The 19964-nt window shown below is 39.8% G+C and overlaps 1 protein-coding gene across 1 annotated transcript; it reads left to right on the plus strand.

Moving 5' to 3' along the window:
* The first annotated feature begins 10499 nt into the window (after positions 1 to 10499).
* Positions 10500 to 12791, plus strand: LOC147422571 (uncharacterized). The gene has a single exon (XM_086502895.1). The coding sequence runs from the start codon at positions 10647 to 10649 to the stop codon at positions 12516 to 12518; it is 1872 nt and encodes a 623-aa protein (XP_086359021.1). The 5' UTR covers positions 10500 to 10646; the 3' UTR covers positions 12519 to 12791.
* Positions 12792 to 19964: the final 7173 nt, after the last annotated feature.

Raw genomic sequence — 19964 nt, forward strand, 5'->3', positions numbered from 1 at the left:
CGGAAAATCCTCTTGATAGCCTGCCAATGCTTAGACCCTGGGCTATGCATAAATCTGCTGACCTGTGAGACTGCAAACTGAATATCCGGCCTCGTGTTGCATACATAAATGAGGCAGCCAACAGCAGTTTGGTAAAGAGTGACATCAGCAGGATCACCAACATCATGTAGATTCAACTTCAAACCTGTTTCCATGGGAGTGGCAATAGGTTTGCAATCCTCAAGTCCAAACTTACATAGCAATGTCTCTATGTAACTTTTCTGACATAAGGCAATACCACCATCACACTGCTTAAACTGTATACCCAAGTAATGATGCAACAGCCCCAAATCTTTCATCTTGAAAGTAGCATTCAAATCAGTCTTAAATTCAGCAATATGTCTCTCATTTGGTCCAGTGATCAGTAAATCATCGACATAAAGAACCACAATGAGAAGTACATCACCCTCACGCTTTACATACAATGTGCTTTCTGTTGGACTATTACGAAAGCCTTGTTTGACCAAATGAGTGTCAGCTTTCTCATACCAAGCACGAGGAGATTGCTTCAACCCATACAAAGCCTTGTTACATTTGCACACTTTGTCCTCTTGTCCTTCTATGACAAAACCGCGAGGCTGCGTTACATAAACTTCCTCAAATATGTCACCATTCAAGAAAGCAGTAACAATGTCTGATTGATGTACATCCCAACCAAAATGAGCTGCCAATGCACATAGAAAACGCACAGTAGTCATACGACAAGTGGGAGCAAACGTCTCTTCATAATCTATGCCTTTTTACTGTGCATAACCCTTGCAACAAGTCGAGCCTTATGGCGATCGATCTCACCATCCGGCTTGCGTTTCAACTTGTAAACCCACTTTGTACCAATGGCCTTTTTGCCAGGAGGCAAATCACATAAAGTCCATGTGTCATTTTCTATAAGTGCATTATATTCTGATTGCATGGCAGCCATCCAATTTTCTGAATTTTGTGCTTCATCAAAAGTCAGAGGCTCCTCAACATCATGTAAGCTAGACACAGCGAAAGCATAACAATCTGATGCATAAGATGCATGGCGAGAGCCTGAACGAGTACGACTAGACAAAGGTGCATGCAATTTACTGTCACGCAAAGTGTACACCAGCCATTTTGGCATACCTCTAGCCTGTTCATTTTCAGCCCTTTCCTCATCAAGTACGTCATGTACATCTGCATCAGTAATAGGTTGTTCTAAAACATTTTTAGAAACCCCCATAGGCTGTACATTTGCCTCATTGGAACTTACATTCGTATTTCCACCATTGAAAAGAGGCAACAAAGTGTCATAAATGTCCTGTGAGCTTACATTACTGTCTCTAGTACATGACAGCAAGGGCTGAACAGAATCTTCCACAAACACTACATCCCGAGAAACCAGAATACGTTTTGTTTGCGGATGATACAACCTGTAACCTTTGATTTCAGCACTATAACCAACAAAAATACATTTGATAGCCCCAATTTTCTACGCTGCACTTGTGGCACCAAAGCATATGCCAAACAACCAAAAACACGCATGTGCTCAATAGAAGGTTTTCTATCATGCCATGCTTCATATGGAGTAATAGACTGCAAAGCTTTCATAGGAAACCTGTTAAGTACATAAGTGGCACACATAATGGCCTCAAGCCAAAAAGAATGCGGCAAAGCTTGACTTTTGAACATACATCGTGCCATTTCCGTCAGTGACCTGTTTTTCCTCTCAGCAACACCATTTTGTTGAGGTGTATAAGGCACTGTATATTGGTGTTTTATCCCATGACTAGCCAGAAATGCATTAAATTCATGAGACATATACTCCCCCCCTCGATCGGAACGGAGGGTGCCCATAATACATTTCGAGACATTTTCAGCCATAGCCAGAAATTGTTTGAAGCACATAAAAACTTCGGACTTCGCTTTAAGCGGAAATACCCATGCATGCCTGGAGTAATCATCAATGAAAGTCACGAAGTACAGGTAATTGCCCAAGGACGGAGTTTGCATGGGCCCACAAACATCACTATGCACAAGCTGCAACCTGCATGTGGCCCGAACTGAACCATCCTTTGGAAATTTAGAACACTGCATCTTACCCAAAATACAGCCTTCACAAACATGTTTGACAGGTGCTTCAAGAGGTGGCAAAGAAGCAACCATATCAGATTTCTGCAAACGTAGCAAACTGGCAAAATTCAGATGACCAAAACGTGCATGCCAAAGTTTTGCATCTGAAATAGCCCTTGAATCTGCAACAGCATTTGCAAAATTTTGTCCACATTTGTCATACAAAGTGAGCTTATACAGCACACGGCACAAAAGGCCAAATGCAACAATTTCATCACCAAAACTGAGATCATGAACTGTACATCTGTCATCCACAAATTTGACTACAAGTCCAAGTCTAGCAAGTGCGGATACAGACAAGAGATTCTTCTTGATCCCAGGTACATAAAGTGCATCAACAAGTGTGAAGGAACTGCCATTAGCAGCAGTGAGCACAATCTTTCCAACTCCCTGAACTGGATAAGAGGCATTGTTGGCACAAGTGATTGAATTCCCATGAGGGACAGACTCGAGAAAGGTAAACAATTCACGATGTGAGGTAATGTGCTTTGTAGCACCACTGTCGAAATACCACACATGTGAATCTGCAGCAATTGACAAGCATGCGTCATGGACAGCAGGATTGTAAGTGCACTCTGCGCTAAAAGCCCATTCTGCATCAACATCAGCAACACAGTCTCCTTTCACAGAAGACTCAACAATGGCTGCATTTGTAGTGGAACCAGCATTTGCAGTGGAACCACCCTCTTTCTTCTTAGCCTCTTTGACCTTCAACTTAGGACACGACTTGATCAAGTGATCATTGGCTTTACAATAATGGCAACGCATCTTCTTTTTGCCCTTATCACCAGAATTTCCAGACGAAGTGCTGCCAGCAGAAGCATTAGGAGCATAAGTTTTGCTACTCGCAGCAGAACCATAAGAAGTGGCTGCATTACTGTTACCACCCTTTCTTTGAGAAGCAATAAAAGCCTGTTCAACTGCACGCTGCCTAGTCCTGTTTTTTCTGGAAAGTGACTCTTGCAACAACAATGTGCATAATGCATCAAACTTGACAACTTCAGGATTTCCTTGGGTCATCAGTCTCCAAGTACTAGCAAAAGTCTGGTAGGAATCTGGTAAGGCATCAAGAACAGTCTGCACAAGGGAACTGTCTGAAATGACTTCACCTGCAGAAATAAGCTGCTCATTGATATCCTTGACACTAGCAAGGAAAGTGTCCATATCATCTTCCTCATGCATAATCTTCGACTCCAGCTCTTTACGCAGCAAAGAAATTTTAGCCTCATTGTGGCTTGCATAAAGACCTGCTAAAATATCCCAAGCTTGTTTTGCAGATTTTGCTGAACGGATGTGAGGAACAATGGTGCGCTTCACAGACAACGCAATCAATGCATGAGCCTACGCATCCTTAACATCCCAACGAGCTTGTTCTATCGTAGGCAAAACAACTCTAACAGCTGCAATCCTTGCAGCAAGACCTGCAACATCCTCAACATCGCCTACATCCTCAGAACCAGGGCGTACATCAATGCCCTGCACAATGTTCCAAACACCTTTTGACACAAGAACATGTTGCATCATATAAGCCCACATAGGGTAGTTGTCCCCATCTAACCTGTCCTCAGCAGCAAACATCTTGAACACATCTGTGTTGTTGTTGTCAGCCATGGTAAATGCTGCACCTGATGTGAAAACTACCCGAAAATAGGAAAAATGGAGCCAGAACAACCTGTGCTATATAGCACAAACCGTAGAAGACTATAAGGCACCTGTTATGCAAAAAACGACACTGACAAAAATTCTGCACAAAATGACGAAATAGCCAAGGCAGTACTGCCTATAGTGGAAACGGAGGCCGAAATGAGCCCAAATCAAACTTCTGAGCAGACCGAGCTCTCGGAGCCTTCCCAAAATATTTGTCGACCTGCGAACGCTCGCCAAAGCTCACTGAAATCGGAGAAAGTGAACAGGCGTGTGCTGGAGCAGCTAGCAACTAAGCCCGGGAGGACGTAACCTGCTCTAATACCAATTGTTGGAATTAGGGTTGTAGAGAAACACACACATCTTGGAGAAGACGAAGGAAGCTCAAGGCACACAATAGAGAGTGTGTTACTTAGTGTGCAATGGAAAGATTGATAGCCCTAGAGTGATGGGCGTATATACAATGTACGGGGGAAAAAACCTCCTAAAGAGGGAAAAAATGCCCGGGCGGTCCTAGTGTGTTCACACACATCACTACCACATGTATATGGTAACACATACATTGTGTCGTCTCCATGATTGACCTGTTTTTACTCTCATAAACACCATTTTGTTGAGGGATACATGGCACTATACATTGGTGTTTTATCCTACTTGCCAAAAATGGATCAAACTTTTTAGACATGTACCTCCCCCCCCCCCCCCCCTTTAAAGTACAACCATAAGTAGAATTTCTTCAAGCACATAAACACTTCAAAATTTGCCTTAAGCAGATATACCCATGCATTCTTGGAGTAATAATCAATAAAAACCATGAAGCATAAATTTGCCTCAAAAGATGGAGTATGCATCGCATCATAAACATCATCATGGATAGGCTACAATTTTCAAGTGTCTTACATAGAACCGTCCTTAGATAACTTAGAATGTTCCATATATTTTGAAATAAAATATTCCCATACATGCTTAAATGGTGCCCCAAGAAGGGGCAACGAGGTAACCATATAAAATTTCAACAAACAACGAACTAGTAAAATGCAAATTTGGAACTACCTTTGAATATAAAACTACACATGTTGAATCTTCCATACATTCATTGTAAGCACTGAGCTTATAGAACCCATGCAAAAAAGTTCAAGATGCCACAAAATATCACTAGAATGGAGATCGTGCACAATATTTCAGTTATCCCTCGAAGACTACAAGACTAAGTTTTGCAATTGCAAACACAAGCAAAAGTTCTTCTTGATTATAGGTACATACAAAGCATTAGAAAGTGTAAAAGAATTGCCACTAGCAACTCCTTCAACTAAATAAGTGGCATTGTTGGCACATTTTAATAATATTTGTATTAAGGAAATTCTCAAAACAAATGAACACTCATCATGAGGAGATGTAATGTGCTTTGTTGCATCACTACAAAAGTAATACAGAGGATCCACATATGGATCATATCAACACTATGCACAAGGCATATTTTCTATCCTACACAACATTTTAAAAATGTTTTTTGAAGAATCATATGTAATGGCTGCATTTATCTCGTTTTTGTGAGTCTCTTTAGTCCTTAAGCTTAGGACATTGCATAATGAGATGAACATTTTCCTTACATAATGGAATGTCATCTTCTTCTTGCCGGAATGGCCAAAATTCTCAAAACATATTGTTGTTCATAGAAGTAGCAACAACAGCTTTTGAGGTAGGCAGAAGCATTGAAAAAGGCAACACTGGTATTCCTTGTTTGTTGTGCAACCACAAATGCATGTTCAACAACATGTTGCTTAGCCTTGTTTTTTGTAGACTAGGTCTCTTGTGGGAATACAAAGACGAGATCATCAAACTTAAAACCATCAGGCTTATTTTCTATCCTCTCTAGGCTGAGCAAAAGTATAAGAATCTAGGAAAGCATTAAGGACTGTCGGTATAAGAGAACTATTGGGAGGCCTCACCAATGGCCTTTAATTGCTCATTGAGATCTTTAATCTCTACAAGAGATACACCAATATAAGCCACCTTGTGCATCAACTTTGATTCTAACTCCTTTTTCAAGGAAGATTTTTTTGTCAAATTAGGGCTTGCATACAAATAAGCTAGTCTATCCCATGCCTGTTTTGTTGTTTCTGCTAAGCAAATGTGTGGAGTAATGGATCACTTAATACAATCAATACATGATCTTGTGCATCTTTAGCATCCTGAAGACAACTCTAGCAATGGAACTACTAAAAGCTACACCATTGTCCATAGAGCTTGGTCTTCCACCTTGACTATGCATGTCATTCCAAAAGTGTGTTCCTCCTAGCAAGGGAAAACAATGTATGGGGATGGTCCTTAGTGTGTTCACACACATCACTCCCGTAATATGCTAACAAATGCATTACAAAAACATGGGGTAAAAATTCATTACAAAAAAATTACACATGTTTACAACTTCTTGATGGAAACAAACAAAATCCTTTAGCGATGCTAGAACACATTGCGATAACAACATGTGGCATCAAGTTCTCACATGATTTTTTTCCGAATCTAAACTATGAATTTATATAAAGGCATCCACTCATGCATCAACTACTAGCTTTGCAAGATTGGGGGCATCGTTGCCTCTATCTGTAGCATGAAAATGCCACCACTCAAGCCAACCTTACCGCCCACCATGACCAAGATGTAGTGAGCCTGCCAATTGTTGATTTTAGCACATAGATACTTTAACAGGAAAGAAGCCATTTGGCTACTACCAAAAGCAATCAATCAAGCTTCAACAATGAGCTCACCAAAAGCCAACAGAACCAACGAACAAACAAGAAGAATCCAAAGGAAGAGACAAAACCCAAGATGTTGTGATAAAGAAGTGGTAGGCAAGATGCCAAACTATAAAGCTACAAATATGCATAGCACTCCAATGAATAGAAAGGTACAACCCTCGAGATTTACCTCATAGCTCAACATAAGGCTCATAAAATATGGATTCCCACACAAGTGCTTCAAGTTCAAGGATACTACCAAGGGAATTGGCTGATTCAACTACCAATAAGCCCCATGCCAAATCCCTCACTTTTGATCATACAAGGAGATCTCCAAGCCAAATAACCTATGAGGACAAGGATAGTATGGAGAGCAAGTTTTTCTTTCCAAAAGAGCAAAACAAGTCACTTGTGTGAGAGTTAGCCCAACCAACAATGGATATGGTACCTAAGGGGAAATTCCAAACCAATAGAAGGGTTGAAGTAGTCTCCAATTCCAATGAGATAGAAAACAAAGCCGACGATGTCAACATAGAGTGTGGTGCTAGCCAAAACTTCTACCACAAAAACAATCAAGCAAAGAGTTCACGCCATTCAAGCTTTACTCCATGGTAAGAGATCTCTTCACTAAGGTCACATTGCTAAGGTGTAAACGAGAACCCTTTGGCATAGTTATACTCGAGCATACTAGGGCCAAAACCCTAGGGTTCTACCTTTCAAAAATAATTGCATGTGTTCAAGATATATTTTTAAAATCCCTCTACACACACAATTCACCATGAATTAAATGACCTCTTTTCTTTGATAAGCTTGTAACTTTTTTATCAAATTTTCTTTTTTTTTAATCACTCTTGTATTTGTAGTTCTATAACAAAACCCCTCTTGATGAACTCATGTGCTATACTTACACATCTAGAGGTGGACCCCCTAGGATTAAAAGAGGGTTGGATATTAGACCCAACACTCCATGAATCAGTCACGCACGCGCACCATGAGAAAAGAGTGGAGAAACCTTTATAGAAAAAGCCCTCTAGCGACTTGTGTCATCTCTTATGATGCTTAAGTGTGTCAAGATTGCTACATAAGGTTCATAGGGTATCCTTTACAAGTCTTTATTGCACAAAATAACTGTTTTATTGCATATATTTTGAGTATGGATAATATAATTAATGAGAGGGGGATACTAAGGGCTTTTAAAAAAAAAAAGCACTACTTTACATTTACATAATGCAACCAAACTAAACACTAAAGGAAAGGTAACAAAGAAGAAATGGATATTAGACCACTTCCTTATATGGATTATATAGGGAGATGAAAAGTCTTTAGAATTTCCATTTTCATGGAGCTTTTCATTTTTATTTTTTTCACAAAACTCACACTAGCAATGAGTGCATATATGGAATAGATCAAAAAAATTACAAGGTAAGCCCTACTCACAAGCCGAGCCACATTGTATCCTTTATGGTCCTGGCCTATGGAGCTTTTCATTTCTTAAACTCACCCTTCACTTATGAATTTGAGATGTTTTGTAAGGATTTATTTTTTCTCGTGAGATTGGGGGTCCCTACTAGGGTGTTTCATCACTAGATGCAAGCATTAGGCACGCTTTATTTGTTTAACCCATGCACATGCACTTACTAACCTCAATAATCTGAGAGCTTTGGCCTTAGTAAAGAACATAACTTTGGGAGGAATTGTTGATTGTATGTATATGTAGAGCCTAGGCCACAATGAGAGAGAGGGATGCATTAACTAATTATCATTGTATGTATATGTAGAGCCTAGGCCACAATGAGAGATAGTTGACATTTGCTTTCCCCCCTCTCTCTCTCTCTCTCTCTCTCTCTCTTAGAAGGGGGTTATACACTTCCTTGTATTCTTGTGTAGGCTATTGTGATTTTTCACCTTGTTTTGGTTTTTGCATTGAGAGGCAGTGTGGGAGTACACTCAACCTCTCGGCCAAAACTCCTAAACAATGGTCTATTTGTGAATCTAACCATATACAGTAGAATTTAAACATTGTAGTTCTCTTCAAAACAAGGCGTTTGGAGACAGACGTTAGCACTACTTTTCACTCCGATTGGGGGAGAGAGAGAGAGAGACACGAAACAAAAAAAGAACGACTATAGATTAAAGAGGGAAAAAAAAACATACCTTTCAAAAATTGAAAGCGTTGTACACGGACTGAAATTTCCTCCTGTTGTGCCCAAAGGCAGAGCCAATGAAAAGGGCAAAAAATGCTTATTTATGGATTTAATTAAGCCTTCGAGCATCTTCAGCCGGCGAGAGAGAGAGAGAGAGAGAGGAGAGAGAGACAATTCTAACATAGATTACGAAGTTAACACACAAACCCAAGCCCCAACTGCTATCAACTCCTCTCTCTCTCTCTCTCTCTCTCACACACACACACACACAGCGCATTTGATGCGGCAGTGGGAATAAGTCCTGCACCAGCGCATATTCCAAGCAGAATTATGAGCTTAGCGGGAGTGTTCACGTAAGCAAATCCTGTGCTCTTCTTTTGCTAAATGTGTTTGAGTGTGTGTGTGTGAGAGAGAGAGAGAGAGAGAGAGAGAGAGAGAGAGCGCAATTTGGAGTCATTGCCTGCAAAAGGCATTGTTTCTATACACTTTGAATGATGATATGTGCCCATCAGAGTGCCTTCACGAAGGCGAAGACAGGAACTTATGTCAGGAAACACTGACTTCTTATGCTTGGTTGGGTATACATTTCAGGAATGTAGAGAACTTGAGGTGAATGTTAGCATGTCATCTGCACATTTGCTCAAGAAAAAGAGCAGTCCTTGAGTCTAGTTGTACGTTGACATGTGTATGTAATATGTTTTTGGCCAAGAATTGCTTCACACAGGTTGATTATAAGTGTGCTTCTCCCTTACATTAGCATGGCGGTATCAAAGTTATAATTGCACTAACGTGGCCAAAGGCAGGGACATTGGAATGGTGAAGGGGGAGGTGATGTGGTGGGTGGGGTAAGATGGAATGCTCAATGGGGGAAAGGAGGCCAAAGGATGTGGTCACTCTGTCCCTGGCACTTGCTCCCATCTTGCTTTCTTTTTCATTATGGTTGTGGTTTCCAAATGGTGACAACTTGTGGCCTTCAAATGGTTTGTTGTTATGTTTCCCCGAGCCCTCTAGCAAGTGGTATTAGAGCTTGAAGGGGTTATTTTCCTCTATCCAATTACGCTACTTAACCACTCTTTCTCTCACTAATTGCCCTCTCTGTAGGCCACTTTAGGGGCTCCCACTCGGTAATTTTTCCATTCCATTATGTATGAATGCTGTTAATAATGGCCGGTTGAATGAGGCATTCCTCTCGGGGATCCATTAGCCCATGGGTGTCTCTGTCATCATGGTTAAAGCTGATTCTAATCTAAAGACCTTGTTTTAAGGTTTTGTAAAACTGCCACAGCTTTATATGTGGTCGTCCTTGTTAGCATAGGTCTTCCTAAAACCACTTCCATGGTTCTACCAGATAAGATAGATCTAAACCTATCAGTTGGAGCTCTATCAATGGAACATATCTAGATAGGTGGCCTATCATTGGAGGCTCTCTATCTCTACTCTTGTATATATAGAACCTAGCTCTACATAGCTCGTCTCACACCTGATACCCGGACAATCAGTCAGAGCTAGCTTCGCCTCATCATCATTTGTATTAGTTTCATTTGTTCTCCTGTGTCGACTCTTGTCTACCTATTTTCCTCATTCCTACTCATTCAAGCATATTTTCTGTCTCTGGTTAAATAATTGGCCCCTTATGATTGTGTTGTGGCAATGACAATGGTACAGGAGTAAATAAACAACATACATCTGCAAAATGGCTGAGCCTCAAAGCCCTAATCCAGAAAGAGCAGAAGTAGAAACAGCCCTCCCATTTGAGTCGGTTAGGGCAGCCGTAAGCCTGTTTGGAGGCCAAATTAATCCGAAAAGGTCGACATTTTTGGAGGTAACAAATTGGGAAGTTTTGATTTTCTTTCTCAATCCCTTGTAATAATTGATTGCATTTATTTTTCTCTATTATGATCAGAAACGGGCAGCACAGGATGCAGAGCTACTTCGTGTGCAAGAAGAGCTGCTTAAAAAGAAGGAGCTATTGGAGGTTAAAGAAAAAGAAATGGACAAGGCCTTACAAGAGCTTGCACAAGCTAAAGAGGCCCTAGACCATGCACATGCATATGAGAGTTCTGTAAGTTCGGCCGCACATACAAAATCCACCACAAAAGAGGGCCTTGGTGCAGATCCACTGAGTGCAAGAGCTTGCGGACAATGGCTTTACGACGACTCCGACAACAAGTACTCCCTCTGGCAGCTCAAGTTGAAATACGCAAACGAGAAACATTCCGCCGCTCTTTCGGAGATTGAGAGTGCAAAACAGCAGTTAACAGATTTGAAGCAGGAGCTGCTCATGGCTTCTTCTAGTGAAAATGATGCCATGTTGAAGGAAACTGAAGAGGAATTGATGGCTATCGAGGGAAGTGTGAAGGGGGCGGAGACTCTCAACACAGAGCTTGCAGGGGTCAATAACTGGTTATCTCTATTAAAGCATGCTTGCTTTGATGTGGGTATCAAGGTGAAGACTGGTGCTGCAAAGAGCGCTGCCCTGAAAGGTGAAGTATATAATGGAAGCCAAAGCTTTGAGCTTGGAAATGAGCTTGAGCTGAAGCTTCTCTCAATGATGAATGGGTCTATAAGAGTAAGGGAAGAATTGAAATGTGCAAAAGATGATGAATGTAGAGCAGTTGTGATTACCCTCGAAGTTCTGTCCATTGTAGACGCAATGAGGATGGAACCCAAGAGAGAGAGAAGCATTAACAAGGCTTTTTCCCTCTTGGCTATATTGGAGGCATTGAAAACGCAAGCGGAGAATTTGCAGAAGGATATTGTGGACTTGAAAGAGAGGGAAGAAAAATCAGAAGCCGAGTTGGGCACTCTCCGCTCGGAGCTTGAAAATGTGAAGGCGGAACTGGAAGTCTCAAGGTCTGAAGCTAAGGAACTCTCTTTGGCTTTGACACAAGTTGAAGCAGAAGTTGCTAGAGGGAACACCCTAATTGGTTCTTTGCGGGAAGAGGTCTCGATGACGCGTAGCCGCACTGCTACAGTAGAGGCCAAATCGATTGTTTCAGTTTCTCAATTATCCCAGGCTTTGAAGCAGAGTGAAGCAGACCTTACCGAAGCCAGGACTGAAATAGCAACCTTATTGGAGGACGCTGCCCAAATTGCTGCTTCAAGGGAGTCCTTAACACAAATCTCCCAGTCTCTGAAGCAAGCTGAAGCACAGATGGAGACGATGAAGGTTGAGAAACAAGCTTTACAAGAGGAACTATCTCGGGTGCACATACTGAATGCTGCTGAAGATGCGAAGGCCAGAGAGTGCATTGAACAGCTCTCTCTTGCTTTGAAGCAAGTTGAAGCGGAACTAGAAGTCGCAAATGCAGAGAAGAGGGCATCACCAAGGGGACTTGGTTTGTGTCAAGAGAGTATTGAAGAAGCCATCACAACGGATGTGCAGGGCGATTTTGGCTTTTCTTCACAAGCATTCCAAGGCCAAAGGGGGGGGGAGCCTGCTTTTGAGGAGGAAATGAGGAAACCAGAAGACATCTTCCATGAACTCGATGAGGTGGAGAGCATGAAAACAACGCTGAAGCAAGCTTTGCATCGTGCAGAGATGGCGGAGGCTCGCAAGTCATCTGTGGAGGTTGAGCTGAGGAAGTTGAGAGAGCGGGAGCATCGGCGAAAAGAGAGAGCTTTGGCATACATGACTCAGCAGAACCTAGCTGCTAAGAATCCCTTCATGGACATCGAACCACCGCCATTATCAATGCCTCCAAAGCCACATTGTGAGCCTTTAGGGAATGTGCTTAATATCAACATCTCTGCAGCAAGGACGAAAACTTTGGTTCGTATTGGGTCTCGTAGGTTGAAGAAAACCAACACTACAAATTTCTCTGGCATTTTCTCATCATCATCATCATCGAAAAAGAAGTGAATTTGCACACTGAGGTATTGCCCACCCATATACTCATGGGAAGCATCAGCCTCCCTTCATCTCATTTCCTGCATAATGAAGAGAGGGTACACCCTTAAGCTTTCAGAAGATATAGTTTTAGATTGAAAAATGGACTTAGAAAAGAGACTAAAAAGTATACCTTTGCAAGGGGATCTAGTGATGATGCTCAAGAACAATCCACTCTATTTGTGTGGAGAGCTACATGCATCTCTAATATTTATCTTCGCTTGCAATTTGTGTAAATTACATATGCAGTCTCTGTGATGGTCAATTTGAGAGAGTGCATGTAGCCTAATTGCCACTAGGAGTTGAGCCTCGATATAAGAGCCATGTGCCCTTATAAGTGTACCACATGTGCACAGGGTAGAGGAGCTAGTTATGAGCCAAATTGGGAAAATTCAAATCTTCCAGATTCGGTCACAAAAATGATGATGTGGTGTGCCCAACTGAAAACAAATGGCCAAGAGGACAAGAGAAATTGAACCCGAAGAAAGCTGAAAGAATGAGGGATTTAGTCCCACCCAACTTATGGAGCACCGACAGAGGGGCCTAAAACTCTAAAAGTAAAAAGCTTGATCTCTGAGAGAGATTTCCATAAAACTCGTTGATGATTGTTGGCGTAGCAAATTGTACAAAAATTTCGCGTTTTGTGCTAACAGTGCCATGTGGCAGGCTATAACATCTATGAGCCAACCAAATAATAGAGGTGGCGTTCTACGATTAAAACAAGCGGTAAGTAAAACACATAATAAAAATACACATGTCAAGAAACAGAAAAGGAGTTTTTGACCCTTTGTAGTAGTGTGATAGTCTTGTATGGACCATGATGCATCACAATGATGTGTTTGAAGGTGTGTAGCTCTGACGATCGACAATAGCAAACCCACAATCTCAAGACAACCACAAAGCTTAAATAATGATTTAAAGCTATTATATTAATCTCTTTTAGAAAATATTACTCATGTAAATCCCATGATCAATATCCACCCAAAATCAAAGAGCGTAGTAGTAACCAAGGATATCCCATATCGTACATGATTGTCGGTGAGTTCATCCCATATAGGATAGTGGGTAGTCCATGACCGAAAGGTAAATCAAGGAATCCCACTTCAGTTCTTTACATTTCTTTGATCCAAATACATTTACTTGTACATGTGATTGATGGAGTTGCTATAGGTGGATGTTCTTCTTGAAGAGATTTATGAAGACTTTAAAAGGGCTCGTTCGTCAAAGGGCTTGCCTTATAGGTAGCATAGTCAAGGGATGGTTTTTGTAGGAGTCTCTTTTTTTATCAATGAGTTCTTGGGTTCAATTGACCCAGGGATGCCCCGATTGTGGACGTCTAAAACAAACACCAAGGTAGCTGGTAAGGAGCCACAGGGATAGGGCATCATGAGGAAGATGGATGTCAAAATGCATGACAAGATTATGAGATTCTGTCTTCTCAACTCAAAAGTCATGCAAAAGTGGATTGAGAACTATGAAGTGGAAAAGCAACAACATTTGGCTGATCGGATGCGATTCAAGCACAATTGTGCCTCTAGAAATCTTCCCTTTTCAGATCATCTTCAAAAACTTCCGGACTTTCCTATTAGTTGCTGGCTAGATGCAACAAAATTTTAGAGGCAAAGCGAAATGGACTATTGATCACTGAAAGAAGAGGACATGTTGAGGGGATGCGATTGGCATGTATATATTAGACTTACTTTTTTATTTTTAACCACATGAAAGTATGTCTATAGTGAAACTGACATTGTTTTATGTGCCATTAGTATCACAAATACGGAGCTCTGTGGTCACATGGACGACACTTTAGAGTGCAACGGATAGACGAACGAAGGGACACCTTCGATAGTGGTGTCAGGGCAAGATCTATTCAAGAAAGTCGGAGTAGTGCTAGGGATGACAATACGCAGACTATCAACTTAAATAGTTTGGCTACATCCAAGACATCTTGAAAATTAGCTTTAGTTTTTATTTTTTATGTGAAGTGGTTCAAGATTATTACTAGTGGTCCCAATGCAATTGTGCACAAAAATAGGAGTGGATTGATTCAAGTGAACTCTAGGCGGGTTTAGACAGATGATCGAGATATATTGTGAATAGGTTGTGTTTATTATAGATGCATTATGGAAAAAAGAAGAAGATTTGACTAGACCGCACTGGCTCTTTGTCATCCAAGTTTCTCCACAGAGTAAACAAGTCTGCGAAGGATTGGAGGTTGAGAACAAAGAGATACATGAGCAGCGTACACAGATTGCGGATGATGCGGATGAGGATATCGAGCTTGACGTCGATGCTCTTGGTAAGCAAATGACTGAAGCTGAAGATGAGCGATCAAATACAGAAATAGATACAAAGATGGATAGAGCCGTGGAGTTTGATGACGAAGATGTAGAAGTTCAGATAGAGATAGATTTCTTTAGTGCATCAACACTCATAGAAGATGAGAGACTGACTAGTGATTTTGGTTTAGGAACTCTCTTATAATGTCTACTTTTGATAAATGGATTTTAATTACTAGTTAACAATGAATAAATAGTAATTTGTGTTGCTTAAGCTAGTTATTTATGATTAAGTGAAATAATGTATTGTATATATTTTTTCAAATAAGTTTTTGCATGTACGGTGTAGTTTGGGAACTATGTGATGGATGGAGCATTGGAATGCTCAGGATCGAGAGAGAGAATTACATCATCGATGCCATTCATAGAGAGTACATGCCTGCAAATGGATATTATCCAATCTCCAGTGAGTGGATCTTGGACGTGGCTATTGCGATGATGTCACATCCTCGATTAGAGACACAAGACAGATACAAAAATAATGAGCCAAAGCCAGCATGGTTGGACGCAAAGGAGTGGGCAAGGATTACGTGAGAGTCACATGAGCATCCAGACAGGTTTCAACAGTAGTGAGATACAGCCAGAGCACGCATGAAGTCTGCAGGATCTTCTCATCTTGGGAGTGGAGGCTACGAAACTCTTTGACATGAGTTTGTATGTGTCATACACTATTTAAATAGCATATGTATATATGTTTTTTTAATATTAATCTTATGGTTAAGTGTTTATAATATAGGAGCTTGCCATGAAGTCTCCTCTGACACGTAGAGAAGAAAAATATGGATTCAAGCATGGATTATCATCTCTTCTCTGTCAGCTTCAGGATGAGGGAGAGGAGGTCCACTGGGAGGAATTACCTTGACAAGTATGGTTTATGTATTTGTTTTCATCAAGTATAGTTGATGTATAGCTAGTTATGTTTATGCTTTTGGTTCATGTATAATAAGACGTCAGCTATGGTTCTGGATATATATTCGTGTATGCACAATTTTGTTTTTGTTTATGATTATGAACATTGTTATGATTATGGTTATGGTTTTAATCGTGTTATAGTTTTGATTAAGGTTTTGAATTTGGTTATGGTTATGGTTTAAAAATCATGTTATGGTTATAGTTTGAGAATTTGGTTATGGTTATGGTTTTGGAATCCGCTTAAGGTTATGATTATGGTTTTGAAATCCGCTTAAGGTTATGGTTATGCTTTGGAATCTGCTTAAGGTTATGGTTATGGTTATGGAATCATGTTATGGTCTTAGTTATGAAATTTCTCTTTGGTTGTGGTTTTGAAATTGTGTTATGGTTATGGCTTTTGAATCATGTTGTGGTTATGGTTTTGGGATCCGTTTAAGATTATGGTTATGATCTTGGAGTCATATTATGGCCATGGTTATAGGATTGCTCTTAGGTTATGATTTTGAATCATGTTATGGTTATGGTCATAGTTTTGGAATCATGTTATGGTCAATGTTATGGTTTTGGAATCATGTTATGGTTAGAGAATTTGGTTATGATTTTGAAATCTTGATATGCTTATGGTTTGCCAATTTTATGATGGTTATGATTTGTGAGTTTTGGTATGGTTATGGTTGTGAATCTCGACATGGTTCTAGTTCTAAAATCTTGGTAATGGTTACATTGTTAATATGTACTCATACGTCTGTCCAATTTTTAAGAAAAATGAAGGTGGAGTGCGATTTCCTTTGCACTCTTTCCTTTGAGCAGAAAGGGTTGGTTTTGGGTGTTGCAGTACATGCAGCACCAGCTGCCAATCCTCTTTACTCAAATTTTTTTTCAAGTTTTTGTATCGGTATACGTGGCCATATAGTTGTCGATATGCACATTTGCACAATTTCGGTATACACGTCGATAAATTCAAATGCATATATCGATGCTTTGTAAACTGACATGTATACAGATGGTACGATACCAACACCTATAGTGATGCTTTGGAATCTTTTAAGCCGTTTATTCTCGACAGTATAGTCGTCGGTATCCGCGCGGAGTGTTGTAGTGTTGGAACTCAAATCACTCTTTTTCCAATGACTTTTTTCATAGTAAGAGAAGACTATGTCAAAAGCTTCCCACACTTTTTCCTTCTAATTTCTTTCTCTACAATCAAGTGTATGGTCCTCCACATCATTATATAGGGTCTGCATTGGTTATACTAGATTTTGGATGCATCCCTACTATACGATTTCTAATGGATTCCTAAGAAGGTTCTTATACTAGCCTTCACCCCACCAATAGAAGTCTCTTTTAGAACATTGTTTCCACCAAATGGATTCTTAGGGTCTATCTCAATTACCGCATTCTCCCCATGAAGTCTAATATTAACAATACGCTTATTTTCAATACTTTTTATGGTTATCCCTAGCTGCTGAAGGTAGTAGTTTTTATGTAAACCCTATGTAAAGGTGCACAATCTTCTCAATAATTTTTCTCTAATTGAATTCTAAAACTTTTAGGGTTTTTTGCCCCTCTTGGTATCAAGAGCTCTATTCATAAGGGTTATTAACACTCTCTCAAGTTTTCTTTCTTTCACAATTTCACTCTCATCCAATAAAAGCTCAAAAGTGGCTTGTCCGATTACCTTAGTATGTTGAAGTTCATAGAATTTTATCATTTCTCTTTGCAAAGTTCTTAAGTAAAAAAAATTTATTGAAATAGTTAAACTTAAGGTTATTCTTACCAAGATATATGCCGTTGATGTAAAAAGGCTTCCCAAGCATCTCCATGACCCTAAATAAATCATAAGTCTTGTTTGCTACTAACTGATGTCCTTGGTAGCAAAAGGATCCCTTCACTCTTGAGTGCTTCAAGTTTTAATTCATGATTTTGAATAGCTTTTGGTACCTTACCCTATTGATTCTATGACTTTGTCCATAGTCCCTTGAGCATCATCTTGAATAGCTTTTGGTACCCTACCCTATTGACTCTATGACTTTGTCCATAGTCCATTGAGAATCATCTTATTCCTAGCCTTCTTGAATCTTCTCTCATCCAAAAAGTTCCTAGGTGGAACATGTGGAATCACTTCAAAAAATGATTGTGATGCACCCCTCGTGTTTTTTTTGTGAATAGTCTAGATAGACTAAGACCCTGATGTGAGCACAAACAAAGATTAGAGCATCTTAGAAATATAAATATACCAACTTGAAAAATGATCAAGACTTACCTCACTGCTTTGATTCTTCTGGTGCACCCTCAACATACTCACTTGAAACTCTCAAAAAATTTCAACTCCCTTTTTCTATGTCTAATCCCAAGCCATGTCTTTTTTCTCCTGGCTATATTATATAATGATAGCATGGCACGCTACCTAATTTCATCCGGACATAATAATTCATCCAATTGTTGCTTCAGATTTGTAATGCAGTTCATAGCATGCTCTACTGCTGAGACTTGGGATTGCAAACTCCATTGGTACCACTACCTCTGTGCCATAGACCATTTTGAAAGGTTTCATGCCAATGGTAACCTTGTAGGAAATTCTATAAGCCCATAATGTGATCTGAAGCTTTGCATCCCATTGATGTGGCTCCTTCTAAACTATCTTCATCAATATTGTCTTTATTGTTTTGTTGCTGCTTTCTGCTTGGCCATTGCACTTAGGATAATATGACATGGCTGAATCCCTAATAATGTAATCTAAACCTAAACAAAAAGTTATACACTAATTAAGACGATCAACCCTAATAATCTAACAGAAACAAATGGCAAGGTCTAAACGGTCGAAGATGGTCAAATTAAACCCTAACACTAAAATCTAAAACTATATCAATATCTAGCATATCGCATTCCAACACTAACATTTACAACCACTTTGCATTTGATATATAACTATAGTCTAGGTGGCTAACATAATTAACAATGAATTTGACCTACGATAGGCCACACCCTAAAAGTACTGCATAAATTTTAAATAAAATTGCATAAAAATAAAAGAATTAAATATAAATAAATATAAACCAACACAACTCAATAATGTTTTATTAAATATTTATAATCAACAAATTTCAATATTGTTTTTGTGATTGATAACATCTAAGAAAAATTTATGTGTTAAATATTATAAATTTTTTATTTAATTAAAAAAAAATGTGTGTGTGTATGCAAGCATAATGTGTTGAGTTTTTTGAGCAACGATAAAGGAATGTTCAACTGTACACTATCTAGTCCTGTTTTTTTTTGGAAAGTGAATCTTGCAACAGCAATGTGCATAATGCATCAAACTTGACAACTTTTGGACTTCCTTGGGTCATAAGTCTCCAAGTACTAGCAAAAGTATGGTAAGAATCTGGCAAAGCATCAAGAATGTTCAGCACAAGGAAACTATGAGAAATGACTTTACCTGCAAGAATAAGTTGTTCATTGATATCCTTGACACCAGCAAGGAAGGTGTCCATATCATCTTCCTCATGCATAATCTTTGACTCCAGCTTTTTACGCAGTAATGCAATTTTTGTCTCATTGTGACTTGCATAAAGACCAACCAAAATATCCCAAGCCTGTTTTGTAGATTTCATTGAAAGAATGTGAGGAGTAATAGTGAGCTTCATAGACAACGTAATCAATGCATGAGCCTACGCATCTTTTACATCCCAACGAGCTTGCTCAACCGTAGGCAAAACAACTCTGGAAGCAGCAATCCTACCACCAAAACCTGTAACATCCTCAACATCTTCTACATCCTAAGAACCAGGATGTACATCAATGCCCTGCACAATATTCCAGACTCCCTTTGACACAAGAACATGTTGCATCATATATAAGCCCACATAGGGTAATTGCCCACATCCAATCTATCCTCATCTGCAAACATCGTGAACACATCTCTGTTGTTGTTAGCCATGGAAAATACATGCACTTGATGTGAAAATTTCCTAAAAAGAGGAGAAATAAAGCGGGAACAATACATGCTATATAACACAAACCGTAGAGACTGTGAGGGATCACCGACAAAAAAATTGCACAAAATGGCAAAATAGCCTACACACTACTGCCTATAGTGGAAACGAAGACCAAAACAAGACCAAATCAAAATATTTATCGACTTGCAGACTCTCGTGAAAGCTCACAA

The sequence above is a fragment of the Adiantum capillus-veneris genome, chromosome 27, assembly GCF_014529385.1.
Source record: "Adiantum capillus-veneris isolate H3 chromosome 27, ASM1452938v2, whole genome shotgun sequence".
In the NCBI taxonomy this organism is placed as follows: Eukaryota; Viridiplantae; Streptophyta; class Polypodiopsida; order Polypodiales; family Pteridaceae; genus Adiantum; species Adiantum capillus-veneris.